Source organism: Vanellus vanellus (genome assembly GCF_965231255.1).
Source record: "Vanellus vanellus genome assembly, chromosome: 2".
NCBI classification, from domain to species: Eukaryota; Metazoa; Chordata; class Aves; order Charadriiformes; family Charadriidae; genus Vanellus; species Vanellus vanellus.
The window spans coordinates 987317-1003354 of record NC_138906.1 but is presented as its reverse complement, the minus strand read 5'-3'; the positions used below and the strand labels follow the sequence as shown (position 1 = coordinate 1003354).

At 49.6% G+C, this 16038-nt stretch overlaps 1 protein-coding gene across 5 annotated transcripts in view; it reads right to left on the bottom strand.

Annotated features, from left to right (window-relative positions):
* MAP4 (microtubule associated protein 4) overlaps nucleotides 1-16038 on the bottom strand; it is a 179542-nt gene that overhangs the window by 70299 nt on the left and 93205 nt on the right. For all 5 annotated transcript variants that reach the window (XM_082499280.1, XM_082499281.1, XM_082499283.1 and 2 more), the window contains exon 5: nucleotides 3194-3316. In XM_082499280.1, the coding sequence (XP_082355406.1) occupies nucleotides 3194-3316 (123 nt within the window). The remainder of the gene's footprint in view (nucleotides 1-3193; nucleotides 3317-16038) is intronic.

Genomic DNA, 16038 nt, shown 5'->3' with positions numbered 1-16038 from the left:
GAACACATCTTGCTGGCTTGGGCAGCTGCAGCCTGCATCCCTCGCCGGCCCGGCACAGCCGAGCAACCACAGGCTGAGACTGGGGTCAGCTCCTGCAGACCGGTGACATTTCTCACGACTGTCCCACGCCTTGCGTTCCCCAGGAGCCGAAGAACTCTCTGTTCCCGAAATGGGAAAAAAATCTGTGCAGCGTGTGACAGCCATTAAGCACAGTTCAAGGGGATTCAGTTGAAGGCTATTACTCATTTTACTGTCAGGCGTGCTGTCTGTGGGGACGGCGGCCAAACTCCAAATGTCCGCGTGCCCACGGTGCTCCACGGTGTCGAGATCAGGCGAGCTGCATGAATTCCCTTATAAATCTATCAGAATATCCGAGATGCCAAGACAATGTCTTGCTTCAGAGTAAACTGTAGAAAATTTTAATTTCAAGCTGTTTAAAACCATATTACCAAAACTAAACAACTGCCTTTTCTCCAATGTAGGAACAAAACACCACCCACAAAAAAGCATCACGACCGAAACCAATTTTAAAACTGAAAGAGATGCTGACGATCCCCCCTCTTTGCCCAGATGACATGGTGAAAGTGGGCGACCCAGATTAAAGCCTGTCTCTGCTCCAGAGGGAGACCGGGGAGAAGCGGAGGGAGCTACGGCCGAACTCATTTCCCATCTCCAAAGACCCTCCACGGACTCGCAGTGGGTCTGTGCCCTACCGGAGTTTCGGCAGGTGGGTAAAGGATGAACTGCACGGATGGGATACAGCCCGTTCAGGAAACCATCAGTTCCCGCATTAAATGAGCTCCGAAAAGAATCCTCTGTTTGCTCACGGTTTGCAGCTTGTTTGGAATATTACGAAGCCACACAAACGTTAAGGATCCGGGAGTATCGTTTCCAGACAGCGGGAGGTAAGATGGACAAAGCGTTTCTGAAAGTCTCTTTTCAGCTCACTGCCATAGACGGTCATATCCTCCGCCGTTCAGAGAGACGGCTCCGGTGTGCCAGTGATGGTGGGCTGATAAAAGCATATTATTGTAGATCATTTAAATAGCAACTCTTCGTGGTTAGATATTTACTGTAAGAAACCACGGTACACCTGTGATTAAGGGCCCTGCGGCACTTTTAAAGCTCGCAAGCCACTAGCTAATGTTTGATTTTTATTCACTCTACGTTACAATAACATTTTTTAAACAAGCCTTTTTATTATAGGTAGTGTGTAAAATATGTAAGTTTTTTACTGGTAACTGTTGCTTTCATAGGGTCATGTCCCGCTGCCAGATCCTGCCGCGGTGTTTGTAATACGTAAGAGCAAAGCGCAGAGCAGACTCAAACGCGCTCTTTCAGCTGCGCTCAGAGATGGCAGAATATTCTGAGCTGGCGCTTCCCATGTTTCTCACCAAGGAATGAGGAATTACAGCAATGCTGGTCGGGAGACCTGTTACACCAGTGACCAGAGAATTCTCTCCTTGGGAGGGAAATCATCTTACTGTTTTCCAAAGAGCGTGCATAAAAACATTTAATAAACCAGTACACTTTTATGAGCCTGTTGTTCACATTTTTCTCTTTCTGCTGACAAGTTGTTAAAGCGCGTCTATCCTCTCTGATCCCTCGGCTCAGTTATGGGAACGGACTAATCTCTGAGCAGAATCTCTTGTTTCAACAGCACCAGGAAGAGCAGTATGGAGGAGTAGTGTCACACTGCAGTATATGCGGTACCTTACGCATGTACAGGTGCGCAAGATACTCTAAGGACGCGAAACCTAAGGAGATGGGGTTTTGTGCAATAGATACCCCACAGATTCACACTATTCGGGCCAAAAGAATACTGGGTGATGGGCTAGATATGTAAATCTCTCCTAATCAACACGGTTCTCATCTGGCTATTGAGCATAACCACATCAACATCCCATTCTTCCACCTAAGAAAGCGATGGGAGGGGAAAACCCAACAACTGGGCTTGAGGAACCGGCGGCTCTTTTGTTCCAGTTGTTCCACGAATCATTTCTTACCCTTGTAACGATACAGAATTTCTTCAACAGAATCTCTTAGTAAATACGACATTCAGAGAGCAAGAAAATAATTTAGTAAGCAGGTCTACACTGCTCAAAAACATATAAAAAGAGTTTCACCCTGTTTGAGCCAGTATCTTTCCCAGGTGTGTTGCCTCTGACAATCTGGGCAGCACATACACTTCTCATACCCTCAAGAGCCAGTCAGTAACTTCCCATAAGCCTGCTCAAAACCGAGAGAAAACTGGGTGAAAGTTGTTGGGTGAAAGGGTATCTTTGGGCAGGTGCGAGTTATACAAGGTTCATCTAATTTTCAAGAGAGTCAGCAGCTACGCCGGCTGCCTCGGGAACAGCCCGACCTGCATTGCAGACGCAGCTACGTGACAGCCGGAACGGGCACTGCCGAGCACCGGGGACGACCGGCTTTCAGCCATCAATAATTTTGGTGAGGTTTGCAGTGAAAGCCGCAGTACTGGTGAGCGGTTAAACTGTGGGATTCAACCAAAAACTGCTATCGCCATGTGAGCCAAGGCAGGGGGAAATCTTGCTCGCCCACACGCTGTGTGCTGGAACGCACCGGACTGGCGGCTCCGTTTTTAACCAGCTACTCGGGCAAGTTAGGGGCTCCATCTGCTAAGTTATCTCTGGTGTCAAGATCTCACGCATTTTAGGAAAACGGAGCAACACATCCTAAAGAACACAGGCGTGAGTAGCAGGCAAGAGAATAAATCCACCCTTAGGGAGAGAGGCTACAAGTCTATCCCACAACTGATAAAATAAGCGGTGCTACCGTTTTAAGTGAGAGAGTTGGGGCTGGAGAAGGCTCCACGGAGACCTTACAGCGGCCTTCCAGTACCTCAGGGGGCTACAGGAGAAATGGGGAAGGACTTTTTACAAGAGAGGGGAGCGATGGGACGAGGGGGAATGGCTTCAAACTGGAAGAAGGGAGATTTAGATTAAATATTAGGAAGAAATTTTTCACTCTGAGGGTGGTAAGGCACTGGAACAAGTTGCCCAGAGAAGCTGTGGCTGCCCCATCCCTGGAGGTGGTCAAGGCCAGGTTGGACGGGGCTTGGAGCAACCTGGGCTGGGGGGAGGTGTCCCTGCCCAGGGCAGGGGGGTTGGAACGAGATGATCTGCAAGGTCCCTTCCAACCCAAACCATTCTGTGACGCTATACACGCATACCAGCCATCTCCACGGGCTTGAATACAGGCTGAGATTCAAAGCACAGGTCTCTGTCGTCCGTCGTCCAGGAGTCATTGCGATCGAGAAAGTCTTTGTAAGACAGCTTTTCATCCATGATTTCTCCTGAAATTAGAGAAGAAAATGACACAGTCAAAAGGGAAACATTAAGCTAAAATATTTAAAACAGATTATTGCATGAGATGACATTCAGAGGCCAACAGATAACATCAACTGTCAGCCAAACCAGAGACCATGAATATTCATTTTTTACTGCTTTGATCCAACTCTCCAAATATAAGGAACAGAATAATGGGAACTGCTGCATCTTGATACACATGTAAGATCACAAGTGGACTCTCAGACCAGAGCGCTGACCTGTTTTCAAATGCTGGACAGGTCACGCTAGCTTCTCACACTCACCTTTAGGGAGATTTTTTTCATTAACGTAAGGGCTGGAACAACCCCGAGACCCTGAACTTGTGAGGCTGAGCAAAGCTTTGAAGTCTGTCAATAGAGAAATGCTGAACACAACTTGCTCATCGGGTCACAGCGGGGAGGAGGGGAAACCAAAGCCCCTTCCTCTCCTGCCCAGGCGTTGACTTGTACGCACCAAATCGGACTGTATTTACAGAAGCGTACATCCCACCACAGACACACAGCACCCATAGGATGGGTTTGCTCTCTATTGTACTAGGGAGACAAACACCAAATCATTTAAGTGAATAACTTCTCCCTGAATACCTCAAAGACCTTTACTTGTACATCTTTGCATTTCACACTTAAGCCTAATCTTCCCCCAGTTCACAATAAAGACGGTTCTCTCAACACATCAACGCATCGAAGCCTGATGGTTTATATCTGACCACAGAAAACATTACTCTTTCTTTGCCTCTCTTAAAAACAGCCGCACTGAGACTAACAGCCTTCAGCAATCTGAGATGTTCGAGGGTCAAATATTCTACCACTGAAGCCTTGGTAGGCACCTTTCACGACCTATAAACGCACGGAAATAAGGAAGTTAGACTACATGAAACTATTTCAATAAGGTTTGTCACAAGGAATATTACAAATATGCAACTCAGCCTTTTCCTGAAGTCCTTACAAGCAGGTGGAAGATGGTTAGAAAACCAAAGCAAGAAAGCTCAGCTGTGAACTGAGACACCCTCCAGCAGCAGCACCAAGACACGCTGTGGGCTTTCCTCTTCCTCACCTTCCATGCTTTGGTTGGTTTTTGGAATTTACATCTCCACTTTGCCCCAGCCTATTCTCTTCTCCCAGTGTAGCACCCTGGGATGAACTACTGGATAAGCAAAAGCCTGTAGAATCACAGAGTCACTGAGGTTGGAAAGGACCTTTCAGATCATTGAGTCCAACCGTCACCCCAGCGCTGCCAAGCCCACCACTAACCCATGTCCCTCAGCACCACGGCTACGCGGCTTTTAAATACCCCCAGGGATGGCGACTCCACCACTGCCCTGGGCAGCCTGTGCCCTTCCCGGGAAGAGATTATCTCCAACCTAAACCTCCCCTGATGCAACCTGAGGCCGTTTTCTCTTGTCCCATCGCCTGTCCCTTGGGAGAAGAGACCGCCCCCCCCTCGCTACCCCCTCCTTTCAGGGAGCTGTAGAGCGCGAGAAGGTCTCCCCTCAGCCTCCTCCTCTCCAGGCTGAACACCCCCAGGGCCCTCAGCCGCCCCTCACAGGACTTGTGCTCCAGACCCACCACAGCTCCGTTGCCTTTCTCTGGACACGCTCCAGCACCTCAATGTCTTTCATGTTGTGAAGGGCCCAAAACTGAGCACAGCACTCGAGGTGGGGCCTCACCAGTGCCGAGGACAGGGGGACGGTCACTTGCCCCAGTCCTGCTGGCCACACTATTGCTGATACAGGCCAGGATGCCGTCAGCCTTCTTGGCCACCTGGGCACACTGCCGGCTCCTGTTCAGCCGCTGTCGACCAACACCCCCAGGGCCTTCTCCGCCGGCAGTTTCCAGCCACTCTGCCCCACGCCTGTAGGGTCCATGGGGTTGGTGTGACCCAAGGGCAGGAGCCGGCACTTGGCCCTGTTGAAGCACTGCCTGTAGCAGCCCTGCACCCCGCCACGAGGCGCAGAGGTATGAAACACTGACAACAGCCCCAGCCACACCAACAGCGTCATGAACAATTTGATTTCACCTCTATCCAGGGAAGGTGGGATTCAGAGGCTCCCGAGCGCTGCTGACCTCTCGGGGAGGGTGGTCCATCCCCAGATATTGGGGGGAGGCTTTGGCTGTGAAGGGAACTGCCCATGCATCTCCGCTGACCGCTATTTTTAACGCTTCAACTTGAAATCACTTCAACGGAGAAAGAAAAGTAGCAGCGAGTGGTAATGGCCGGGATGGGGCAAAGCACTAAGGCATAGATTAAGTTCTCTGTGTAAGTAAGAGATGTATCGATGTGTAGAGCAGACGAAAGCTAGCTATGAATGAGCTAACGCTTGCGAGGTTTGATTTACCCTTAATTAACACACAAAAAACCCCTGAGCTTCAGCTGTGTCAATACTGGCTACTCTACCGCAGCTCCCTCCGAGTCCCAGCTGCTACTGTAAAAAATTTGGTCGTTTCAGCCTTCAACGGCATTTCCAGATCCTGTAATTGTACAAAAGAAACAAAAATATATGTCCTAAAGTTTTCAAATATGACAAATGCACGGAAAAGGCTCAAAACAAATACCCAGACTTGTGACTTTACAGATTCATTTTCATTTTAAGGGGATGTGAATTTATCAACTCTTCTATAGACTTGAGACTTTCAAACCAATTTCCAGTTTCTTCTGAAAAGAAACACAAAAAAAATTTACACAAACTCCTTCTCTCACCCCGATGCAGTGTGCTGCACTCTCTTGCCAATACATCTCTTTATGCTTTTAGTAGTTTTACCTTCACTGAGGCTAACGATACCGCTTGCAAGACTGGAGCTCAGGAGAGGAAACTGATAGTGCGCCTCAAAAGCTATCCCCGAAGACGACCCCGAATTCAGTGCAGAACTGCAGTTAATAAAGGCAAACCCGACGTTAACACACAGAAGGAACAGAACGGAAGAACTAATTAAAACCAGAACGCTGGTATATGAAAGCAACAGCCGCTGCCTCTTCTCGGAGGCCGAGGTACCCACCCGCCCGTCGCTAACAGGGGACTCGCAGAAGGTCGGACAAAGATTCATAGAGAGGTTGCAATGATTCCAATCAAAAGGTGATTGAGAAAGGGCAGGATGAAAGAGGGCTTTTGTGGCATTTTTTGTTTGTTTTACATCACAAAACAACAAACTGATCCCAGTACAAACCGATCAGTGGTCACAGCAATTTGATCAGAGATTTTGTTTTCAGAAGAACAGGAGGTGATTCAATCAAGTTAGAAACGTGTCAAAATCTCAGATTAGCACATAAATACTGCTTCTCATAATTAAACTCTGGAGCTCAATGCCGTGCAACATCCCTGGGGTCTCAAACTTCGCGAGGTCGGAGGCGGCTGACAGTCTGTATATTCCTATTTTGAGTCATTAACAGCAACACACTTCAGCAGGGACATCACGGGTAATCCCCAGGAACGGCAGAAGAATTAATGAGCTTTAAGTCCCCGGGAGGCATTACAGGAACCGCGGCGTGGCAGATGGGACAGGGGACCAGGAGAGTGGTTCTCCTCCTAAATCCAGAGGGAGGCGGTGATTGTGTCACCAGGTTCCAACATCACCTGCGCGGGGACGTCCCAGGCGTCCTCCGCTTCCACGGGGGCTGAGAAATGCTGCACCAGAGGCGCTGCACGGTGGACGTGGGGAGCAAAAAGGAACTGGGTCTTCAAAGGTAAACGAGACAGACGATCCCTTCCAGTCCCTAAAGGGGCTCCAGGAGAGCTGGGGAGGGACTTTTTACTAGGGCACGGAGTGATAGGATGAGGGGGAATGGCTTCAAACCGGAAGAAGGAAGATTTAGATGAGATATCAGGAAGAAATTGTTGCCTGTGCGGGTGGTGAGCCCCTGGCGCAGGGTGCCCCGAGAAGCTGTGGCTGCCCCATCCCTGGAGGTGGTCAAGGCCGGGTTGGACGGGGCTTGGAGCAACCTGGGCTGGGGGGAGGTGTCCCTGCCCAGGGCAGGGGGTGGGAACTGGATGATCTTTAGGGTCCCTTCCAACCTAAACCATTCTATGATTCTATAGTTCAGAAGACTGCTCATGGCACCAGTGTTTGAACTGGGGTGTCCCACAAGAAACAACCGAACAAGTAACGTGCTGGAAACATGCTTTTTTTCCCCCTACTGAAATTCAAGATACAGAGAACGCTGTGTCCCAGCCGCAGGTTGGGTACTGACCACCACAAGATGGGCAACAACTACGGGAAGTGATGTTATGGTCTACCAGAAGTTCACGATTGTAGAAGAGTTCCTATTCAGATTCTGAGCCAACTAAATAGAAATAAAATGCATTTATTTTTTGCCCTTACATGCACTCTTGAGGCCCAGAGAATAGGAATTCAAAGGATAATTCTCATAAACACGAGATCTACTACTTCACTTCTGTGTAAACCCCACCAGAAGCGAGCCCCGAAGAACCGCTTCTGAATAAATTCAATTTCTGACCATCAACGCAGCTATTCCTACCTCTTGTGCCACAAACCCCGCAGATGCTACAAGCCTCCTAAAGCAGCGCTGACTTGGCAAGCGAATGCTGCTTTTCTGCCAGTGGCTTTTAGCTATTATTCTGCTAAATGACTCCATTTGACACGGTTGACTTCAGCAGAGAGGATACAGAAGCCTCCCCGGCCCAGCTTCGCGCCAGCTCTGGTCCCCCCGTGCCCAGGCCGAGGGGTGACGCCGCACGAGGGACACGCGGGAGAGGTGACACCTGAAGGCAACAACCCCCTCGTGTTCAGCGGAGAAATGGGCGTAGGCAACGCCGGCTGATCTCCGAGCATGAGGGTGGCTTAAAGGCTGACAAATTAAGCAGGAGATATTTTATTAAGACAGACAACGATCATTTCGATTCGCAAGGTACTTTGAAAAGAAAGTGTCACTGGATGTGTCAAAAGATGTTATTATTTATGATTATTTGTGGTGCAGAATAGCAAGGGATTTAATTATGCTGTTGTAAATTCTTCCGGACAGGAATCTGTCATTCATTTGTCTATAAAACTCCACTAAAAGCAAAAAACCAGAAGACCGTAAGTGTCCTTGTCAGGGTGAGGAAGAGGCCCGGGAGCAGTTAAGAGAATTTGATGTGGACTTTCTCAAAGATGACTCTAACTGATTTTTGGATGGGACCCACACTAAACTGATTGACTGTAGAGCGCATCGACTGAACCCCAAATGTTTTAACCAAATCTGCACCAGACCAGAAATACACCTTGGCATATTCAGAGATCTCACAGGTGAAGAACGTAAAATTACGATCGCAACCGGTAAACCAGAAGTAAAACCTCCATTTCTTCCTTTTTTTTTTTGAGCAGACAGGTTGTGTTCATGTCTTGAAATAAAGAGGAGGAGAACCGCCCTCAACCACACACCTCGCTGGAAAAGGAACATTTACGTAAAAAACATAGAATGGTTTGGGTTGGAAGGGATCCTTAAAGGCCATCTAGTCCAACCCCCTGCTATGAGCAGGGACATCTTCCACCAGACCAGGTTGCTCAGAGCTCTGTCCAACCTGGCCTGGAACGTTTCCAGGGATGGGGCAGCCACCACCTCTCTGGGCAACCTGGGCCAGGGGCTCGCCACCCTCAGCGTAGAAGTTTCTTCCTTCTATCTAGTCTGAATGTCCCCTCTTTCAGTTTAAAGCCGTCACCTTTCGTCCTATCGCAACAGGCCCTGCTGCACGTGACACCAGATGAAATCAAAGTCCTGTAACAGTTTACCACAACTCTACTGGTATTTGCAAACCCGTAAGGTCTAACAAAGGCCCCAAAAGCCAGATGAAAGATTGTTGTGAATTGCCTCTGCCAAATCCTTAGGAATATAAACCGAAGACTTGCATATTTTTCATACAACATTTTCATAACAGATACTAATTAAAACAAACAAACAAACAAACAAACAAAACAAGACCACCACTGCTTTCCAGCAGAAAGAGGGACGCAAGAAGGAGCCCAGGGACCAGAGGGTAGGTCAGGAGCCGGCACCAGGCTCCCAGGAGCAGCAGGACCGGTCCCTTCTCCTGCCTCTGCCGGCACTGGTCCCGCCAGTGCCAGTGCCACTGACAACGCGAGCGGAGAACAAAGGTCGCTGAATCAAAATAAGCGCCGGCAAAAACTCCCTTGTGATTCCCAAAGTGTTTGTCAACATTACTTGCCATACGCTTGCTGGATACTTCCAGGCTTATTTGTCGTGCCCACCTCGTCCCAATATTCGGTTCCTCCTCATTCAAGCGTGGCGGAACAGGAGAAATGGGATCTTAGAAAGGGGGTCCCCCGGACTGTAGAAGAGAGGATTTTTCAGCTCCAAACCCAGTTGTACAGACTCCCCCAACACACACAGTCTGCACGTGAGCTACAAATAAAAGACACAAAAGTGACCAAAAACGACCAGCCAAACTCTTATGATGATGGATCCTGAAAGTGCCCATTAATATGTATCAGCAGCAGATAACGTACTCAACCCAAAATATAAGTTTGATAGATCCCACAAACCCGTAAAGTAATTTTAGTAAGCGTTAGAGCTTGCCGATAGTTGAAAATCCGGTTACAACTGTTGACAATATAAACCAATGTAGGATTACAGCTCAAAGTCTTGCTTAAAGAAAAGAAATAGCGTTACAAATGTACTCACAAAGCAAACCTGCTTCTGAAAGTAAAAATACGCATCCCACGCAAGCAGCACCTTCCCCGAACCGATCCCACGGCAGGTTCCGGAGGAAGAGAGCAAAACATTTAGCAGGGCTGCTGACGGCGTTGATTTGTTTGTTTTGTCATGTGCTCTGCAAAGATCAGCACAGTGACATAAGCCAATTCAGAAGCTAATCCATAGAAAACAGCACTTCTGGCAACCTCCCACGCGGCCGCTCCCAGCACGGGCCACCGGCCGCGCTCACACCTCCGGGAGGAAAAGGAATGAATCCGTACCCACCGACACGTGGGACATCCCACCGAACTTCCAGCCAGCAGCGCTCCCAGGAGAGCGTTGCCACGAGGAAGCCTTTTCGCTGCAGGAGATGCTCATCTTGAGAGGTCTCAGATCAGATCTCCAGCGAGAGGTTAAGTATCTTCAAAATTAGCGAGTCCGCAGCCAGGAGGTGTCCCTGCCAGCGCCAAGCCAAGCGAACAGAGAGAGAGAAGCTTAAGAGCTTCATTCCTACAGCCGATCTTAAAGCTAATTTGCCCAGATCACCGCGCTGGGTCAGGATCTTCAATGGAGGCCAAGTTCGCCTTCCTGAACTCGCCCCCGAGACCCACAGAACGAGCCATGCCCCGCAATAAGCTCTCCGCAATCTCAAAGGGAAGGGAAGTCCCCCCCATCTCTGCAGGGGATGGAATACTACTGCCTTTAGAACAAATGTTAGGAAGCGTTGTTAGATGGCACTGGGTTGGGTAACATACGCATTTTTATATTCTATAGGGGATTTTTGAGCTGTTTTGGTAGCACTTGGTTCCTGCGCGAGGCTCTGTTCGGCACAGCCGCACTCAGGCTGCCGCCGGCAGATACCAACACCACCGACTTCTCCCCCCCAGCATGGGGACTCACAGTATATTTGTTGACACGTCCTCTCTGATTTTCAGATTTATTTTTTTGGTACTCATACACAGAGGTACTACCGTCAATATGCTTACCAGTGGGGTCACATAGAACCATAGAACGGTTTGGGTTGGAAGGGACCTTAAAGACCACCTTGTTCCAACCCCCTGACCTGGGCAGGGACACCTCCCCCCAGCCCAGGTTGCTCCAAGCCCTGTCCAACCCGGCCTTGAACACCTCCAGGGATGGGGCAGCCACAGCTTCTTGGGGCAACCTGCGCCAGGGGCTCACCGCCCGCACAGGCAACAATTTCCTCCTCAGATCTCATCTAAATCTCCCCTCTTCCAGTTTGAAGCCATTCCCCCTCGTCCTATCACTACATGCCCTTGTAAAAAGTCCCTCCCCAGCTGTCCTGAAGCCCACCCTGGAAGCCCTCTAGAAGGTCTCCCCGAAGCCTTCTGTTCTCCGGGCTGAACCCCCCCAACTCTCCCAGCCTGTCCTCATAGAAGAGCTGCTCTAACCCTCTGATCATCTCCGGGGCCTTCTCTGCCCCCGCTCCAGCAGGTCGGTGTCCTTCTTACGTTGGGGGCTCCAGACCTGGACGCAGTACTCCACGTGGGGTCTCACCAGAGCGGAGTAGAGGGGCAGAATCACCTCCCAGAAACCGCTGGCTACACTTCTTTTCAAGGATAGGATGGGATGACGTGTGGAACATCAGGTAGAAACCCCCCGGGCAGCCAAGATGTTCTGGGCTCCCCTCCCTCCCTCTGGATGCATTCCTTAGGGTAGTGCCTCTTCAAGGATGCTCAGCACTCCTCCGCTGTGTGCTGGCTTCAGAATAAATGGTACCTCACAGGAATATCTTTTCAATATTTCTTATCAGTTCATTTTTTTTTCATTATTATCAGTTTCCTTATTTTGTAAGATAGAATATTGTCCAGTTCAGTTCAGAGTGAAGGGTCTTAAAAATCACTGTAAAGGAGTATTACAGACGAACTTCACCACTGCCCAGAACAGAAGGGATAAACATAAACAACTACATGGAAAAGGATGTAGACCGACCTGCCAAAGGAAGTGTGTACATTTTTATCCAAGAGAATAAGAGCTCAAAATTAAAAGAAGTTTTTGCATTTAATAAAAATATAAAGCACAAAGCTGGCAGCCTTGGCAGAGAGGAACTGGTCCAGACCAGAGCCATCAAACTGGTTACTTCCTGCCCAGTGATTTGTCAAACTGAAACATAAGCAACTCCATTGAAACTTTTTTTTTTTTTTTAATAAAAATCTGAGGGAAATTGAACACTGGCCAGGTTGCCCAGAGAGGCTGTGGAGTCTCCATCCTTGGAGACAACTCAACACCCAGCTAGACGCCCGAGCAGCGTCCTCTGGTTTGGAGTCGGGACGTCAGAGGTCCCTTCTGGACTCCTGAGCCTCTGCAACACTTTGGATGCTGCTTTTAGAGAGAAAGTCTTCTGTCCTTGCAGAAGAGAAAGCCTTAACTACCAGGGGCCAGTGCAGAAACCAAATCTGGCTGAGATTACTCTAAATACTTTAATTTGCTGCAACGAGAAGCAAATTAAAATCCGCCATTGAGTAAGATGGGGAAAAAGGAGATCAAGAATATATTACAGGTCCTCAAGAAGCCACAGGGTGTTTCAGACGGTGCTGACAATTCCAGTAACATTTTATTGCTTTCCTTCTGAAATTCCATGCTGTTATATAATCCGGAATGCTAAAACAGCTCAGTGCGTACGACTGTCAGAACCGGTATCTCCTAACTGAAAAGACGCAAAGTCAGGAACTTTAAAGTTCAACACAAGGTTCACATTTTGCCTTTAAAAAAAAAAAAAATCAGCAAGAAAAAAAAAAAAGATGCAATCATTACAGTTCGCGTATAGCTTTTTTCCCTTACTTATTCTTCCTAAAGAGATATTTCTTGAGCAGTGATTGCTTCGTGATAAATTGAGAGCAAGAACGAGATATGCAGGGAAAGCACACCTCCCACCCTCAGCTCTAATTGCTCTCCAAGGGATGTTTGTTCTCATGCTCCTGCTTCCCGCTGGGAATGTCAGATGCTCGGGAAGTGAGTAATCTGTTACCCCATCTCAGATGTTATCAGAGGAGTCTTGCAGATCGCTGACAACACTCTGCACTGCAATGCGGGACAGCTTCCACCAGACGCTCTCCTTGGGTCCCTCCATCTAGAACCACACTCAACAGACTCGATGGTTTTTAATAACGAAGGCACTTGAAGTCCTGTTTTTAAACAAAAGGCTCTCTGAAGACTTATTTCCACAGCGTTGTCATGGGCACACATAAACAAAATAGCTCTACCTGGGAGATGACTTCTACCCATGAAGTGTTAACTCTGAGCAGGTACCTGTTCAGTGAATTTAGAGAACGCCACTTGTGTTTCCTGGAGGAAGACGTTAATTCCAGGAGTACTGCCTGTCTTACCGGGTGTTCTAAAACCAGACACTTGAAACACAGTTGAATATTTTTACTTTTTGCTATTCTTGGGCTTTTTTTTTTATTATTATTATTTTTTCTAAACTGATGTTTTGGAGAGCCAAGTGATATAACTGAGACAGTTTTACTGTTTCACTTGGGGTTCCTTCCTAAAGCCAAGGGCCTCCTGCATATCCCTAGTAGTGAACACTTCAATCCAAAGCCATGCAAAAAACCCACAAACCTGTTCAACAGGCCCAACGCAAGATGCAGACAATAGAAAAGAACATCTCTACATATAGAAACCCTGAAGCAGTAACGCCAAGATGGAGTCAGCTAAATCACTCCCCCATTGCCCAGCCTTGGATCCACCCACGTGACTGAGAAGAACATACAAGAAGGTAACTCAACATCTTGACCAGACAGCCTTACCTAAAATCCATGAAGTTGAAATATGCAAAATCAACATGCTGGAAGGAGGGGATGCCATCCAGAGGGACCTGGACAGGCTGGAAAAGTGGGTCTGTGGCAACCTCATGAGGTACAACAAGATCAAGGGCACGGTCCTGTACCTGGGTTGGGGCAACCCCCGCTGTCCATCCAGGCTGGGGATGGAGGGATGGAGAGCATCCTGCTGAGAAGGACTTGCGGGTGCTGGGGGGTGACAAAGTGGCCATGAGCTGACAACGTGCGCTGGCAGCCCAGCGAGCCCCCGGCATCCCGGGCTGCATCCCCCGCAGCGTGGCCAGCAGGGCGAGGGGGGGATTGTGCCCCTCTGCTGCGCTCTGCTCTGCTCTGGGGAGACCCCCCCGCAGTGCTGCCTCCAGCTCGGGGGCCTCAGCGCAGGAGAGACATGGAGCTGGTGGAGCGGGGCCAGGGGAGGTCCCGGAGCTGCTGGGAGGGCTGGAGCCCCTCTGCTGGGAGGACAGGCTGGGAGAGTTGGGGGGGTCAGCCTGGAGAAGAGAAGGCTCCGTGGAGACCTGAGAGCCCCTTCCAGTGCGTAAAGGGGCTCCGGGAGAGCTGGGGGGGGACTCTGGATGAGGGAGGGGAGCCGTGGGATGAGGGGGAACGGTTTGACACTGAAAGAGGGGAGATTGAGATGAGATCTGAGGAAGATATGTTTCCCTGTGCGGGCAGTGAAACCCTGGCGCAGGGTGCCCCGAGAAGCTGTGGCTGCCCCATGCCTGGAGGTGTTCAAGGCCGGGTTGGACGGGGCTTGGAGCACCCTGGGCTGGTGGGAGGTGTCCCTGCCCAGGGCAGGGAGGGAACTAGATGATCTTTAAGGTCCTTTCCAACTCAATCCATTTATGATTCTAGGACAATTCTGAGACAAGAGACCCACAGTGTAGGAATCACCAGCTCCTTACGGTGGGCCTTTCCATAATCCAGTTTGCTGGCACTAGAGGAAAACTCTAGAGATGTGAGGAACAGGCGGTGGACTCTCACCCTCCACGCTGCCAGCCTGGCCAGAGCTCCTGAGCAGAGAGTACACAGGTCTGCAAGTGTTGAGTGATGAGAGAATGATCACAAGTTCAAAAAGTTTTGTTTAAAGCAAGTATCACCTGCCCTTCCGTACAATCTCACACCCAGTTGTGTTGCTTTAAGGTCTTACAAAATCCTCCCAACTTCCAGAGCACTCTGGAAGCCACCAGAGCTGCGTGGTGCTGCAACACTCCACGAGGAATGAAGCCCCAAAGAGTTTTTGTAGTGGCCTGCAGCCCCTCTGTGCTCGGCACTACCCCGAGCAGGGAGAACGTGTCCCTTACGCTGTCACCACGAGCCAGTGACACTGCAGTTTACAGCAGCGAGCTGTGACCCAGAGCTCTGTCATCCCTTGTTCCAAGCAGGAAAAAGCTATTTCCCCTGAAAGGGCTGTTACCAAATTTAAACAGCTTTATACTGATTCAGCGAACGCTCCAGTTCAAACATGATTATAACTTCTTCCAGCGCGGCAGGGGAGAGGCTGGAGCAGCATCTCAGACATGGCAGTGGCATATTTTGAGAGGACCAAGCGTGCTCCAGATTAATCCAGGGTCAAATAACCGCGCAGCACTTCAGAGCAGAAGCAGCAGGAAGGAACCAGCATAAGGATTCACTCAGCAGAAGTCAGTGCTGAGCTTAATGCTCAAGCCTTTAAAAAATGGATATACAAAAGCATGAACTGCCACCCTTGTGGGATGTAAGGGCTTTGGTTTTCACAGAAGACAGGTTTGGGAGTCCTTCTCCTCCAGGGCAATGGAAGTAGTCTCCTGAACAGGGACATTGGTTTCCCCTAGAGCTCTGGGGATGGGGGTGGGGAAGGATGAGAACACATTGCCGAAGAGACACACTAGACCCCAGACATGCAACCCAGGGGTCTGGAAAACGAGGAGGATCTACAGGCACCACGCACAAGCAGCTGGTAACGTGCGAACCCTGACTTGGGGACATGTGTTGCAAGGTACCTCTCGGGGATACGGTGACTGCGTGGAGCTGAGGACCAGAGGACTGCTCAGCAGCACGAGGCCCAGGAAGGACCTGCAGTCCAGCCAGGATGAGAGGCCAGTCCCTGGGACACGCTATCGGGAATCCCGGGCTGCAGCCTGGCTTGAGGCTGACAGCTAACGAGGGTTCGGGACACCAGACACACAGAAAAGCAGGCAGGGCACGAGCTCCTGCCATTCTGCCAGTAGGACAGTGCCCCTGCGCCCAGGGAATCCAAGATCAGA